Source organism: Lissotriton vulgaris, chromosome 4_1 (assembly GCF_964263255.1).
Source record: "Lissotriton vulgaris chromosome 4_1, aLisVul1.2, whole genome shotgun sequence".
Classification (NCBI taxonomy): Eukaryota; Metazoa; Chordata; class Amphibia; order Caudata; family Salamandridae; genus Lissotriton; species Lissotriton vulgaris.
This window is the reverse complement of record NC_141691.1, coordinates 2,068,761,192-2,068,764,063: the sequence shown is the minus strand read 5'-3', so window position 1 is coordinate 2,068,764,063 and position 2,872 is coordinate 2,068,761,192. Positions and strand designations below refer to the sequence as shown.

General features: G+C 38.8%; 1 protein-coding gene across 1 annotated transcript; it reads right to left on the bottom strand.

Moving 5' to 3' along the window:
* Window positions 1–936: 936 nt before the first annotated feature.
* On the bottom strand, window positions 937–2,640 carry LOC147725022 (uncharacterized). Its single transcript, XM_086966487.1, has 2 exons — window positions 2,219–2,640; window positions 937–1,856 (listed from the first exon to the last, which is right to left on the bottom strand). The coding sequence occupies exons 1-2, from the start codon at window positions 2,637–2,639 to the stop codon at window positions 937–939; spliced, it is 1,341 nt and encodes a 446-aa protein (XP_086822613.1). The 5' UTR covers window position 2,640.
* Window positions 2,641–2,872: the final 232 nt, after the last annotated feature.

Genomic DNA, 2,872 nt, shown 5'->3' with positions numbered 1-2,872 from the left:
ATTGGATGTGTTGATGGGACTCATGTACCTATTTGTCCTCCATCTGAAAATGAGTACATATACCGTAATAGGAAAAATTTTCATTCTCTGAATATTCAAGTGATATGTAACTCCAAGACCATCATAACTGACATAGTAGCTAGTTACCCAGGGAGTGCCCATGATTCCTACATTTTCAAACATAGTGCAATACATGCCAGACTTTTAGCAGGACAGTTTGGAGATGGTTATTTGCTAGGTAAAATGTTTTCTCCTTTTCAAATTTATAACTTGTCCTTCTGTCACACTTACCAAGTAATACATATGTAAAGTAATTGATGCTTTGTTTTGGTTGTAGGTGATAGTGCCTATGGAGTTAGGTCATACATATTGACTCCATACCTGAACCCAGCATGTAGAAAGGAACAACATTACAACCAGTCACATAAGTCAACGCGTAATGTAATTGAGAGGACATTTGGTGTGCTTAAATCAAGATTTCGCATACTGCATAAGACTGGTGGTAGTTTGCAGTATAATCCAAAAACATGCTGTAAAATTGTTGCAGTCTGCGCCATGCTGCACAACTTGGCAACTGAGAGAGGCATACCTTTGGAAGAAGAAGACATGTTACCACCAAATGACAATGATCCCCAGCAACCCCCAGCAAGACAACATGGACCAGAAGCTGCAGAAGGACGGATGAGGAGAGCAGAAATTACACAGAATTATTTTTGAAAAGGTACCATGCTTTATTTTAATTTGTTTTCAAATCAAGGAAATATGTACTATGGAACCAAAGACATGTACAGATTATACAAACTAAATTTTTTTAATGTGTCAGGAAAAAAACACCAGGCCTCTGTCTATTTATGAGGACCTTCATTTCAGTCAATGAGTAAATGTGAATAAAAAATAATCATGAAAAATGCCTTTCTCAAAGATGTTGCTTGTGAACTACTTTTTACGTCCACGCACACCCAAAGCCTTTGCATTTTTAATTCCTTCATCCATCACCGTGTTGCATGCTTCCTTAGCAAATCTAACACTTCTTCTAGAGCCACCAAAGATACCTTCTGGTGGATTAACTTTTGTCCCACCCATAGCAATATCATCCTTTGGTGGAGTTAAAACAGGTATATTATCACTGCTACAAGCATGCTCTATGGAAACCTCTCTCTCCATTCCCCTTCTTATTGCCACAAATGAAGCATTCATTTTATCATGAATTTCTGCATTTTGTTTGCAAATTTTGAACAATGAATTGGAAATTCTTGATAACAGTCTGTTCTGGCCATTTAAGGTTGTCTGTTGCGTAAGGTGCCTATGAACACTTTCCTTATGTTGCAATGTCATTACTGTGCAAATAGATTTCAATGATTTTGCTATACTGTCCATTTTTTTAACAGTAGCCTCTTGGGTGCATTTGAAATCCTCAGCCATCTTCTTCATAGTGCTGTGCATGCCTGCTATGTTTTTGCACATAAACTTCATGTTTCCTTTTATAATTCTAATGTCTTTTCCTTGCAGACGCTGTATTTTTAATATTTTATCCTCAACATGGCTACCAGTGGTGGAACCCTCCTCAAACATAGACACTGTGGATGTCCTTGGACGCCTTCTGTAAAATTGGCTTTGTCTCCTTCGCCTACTAGGCCTGACATTGTTGGCTGTTGGTGTGGGCTCTGGTGTTGAGACTGCATTTCTTTGAGTACTTTCATCCTCAGATTCTGTTTGCAATAATTGGCGTACTCTTTGCCTTTCAGTTAATGACTCCTGTGCTGTTGAGGTACTTGGCATGTTGGCATCCTCATTTATTTGAATTTCTAAGTTAGTGAAATCTCTTAGATCTCGCTCTATCAATTCTTGTAGTAATTCTGTGAAATAAAAACAGATATTTTGATTTGAAAGTGCTTTGCTGTGATTAATAAAAGTATTAATTGTAGCTCATGGATGTGGTTTAAATAAATTTTGGATATTTACTAACATATCTGTTGTTATGTATTTTTTTATGAGATGTAAAACTTTTGCATGTCAAGCAGTGTTTCTCAGAAACTACATTAACCATGATGCATTACTGTGACCAATCTAAATTCCCTGTCAGATAGGCAAGTTGGCTTCTAAATGTAATGAACCAAGCATGTAAATGTTGGAACAGTCTTGCTTTTAAATGCTTCACTATGGAAATTAATAACTATATCATTCACACACTTACATTACCAAACACATGTTAACTTACCTTCAGAGGGAGTGATGAGGTCTGAAGTGTCTATGTTTATGACTCCAACAACTGCCTCAGTCAGAAGTGTCCCTTCCACAAGGTCATCCAAAGGGGTAGTTGGTGTGTCTTTAGGGGGGCCCCCTCCAGTTCTTTTTGCTGATTTTATTCTTTCAGCTATCTTCTCCTTAGCACGACTGCGCAAGTCATACCAGCGCTTTTGTAAATTGCAGATTTCCCTGTGAGCCACTCCAACTGCATTCACCTTTGACTGAATGTTGAGCCACATATTCCTTTTTACAGCATCAGGCACTTTGTGAGACAGTTTCCCAAACAACTGTTCATGCCTGTCTGTCACCTCCTCAATCAGAATTTCAAGCTCTTTGTCAGAAAATTTGACTTTTCTCTTCCTGGAGGGCCCCTCTGCCTCTTGATTTTCCATGTTTTTCCTTCTCCAAAACACACACTGCAGCAATAACCAACCTTCCTCACCAAGCTCTGAGATCAACTGCCAGAGCTACATTCAAAGGGAACATCAGGTGTCCCTGATTGCCTTCTGTGGCTCTCAGGTAATCAGACTGCATCAATTCATCAACTGTGCTGTTTTCGCATTTTGCGAAATCGCAAAATGCGATTTCGCATTATGCGATTTCGCAAAATGCGGAAAAAAGCGCG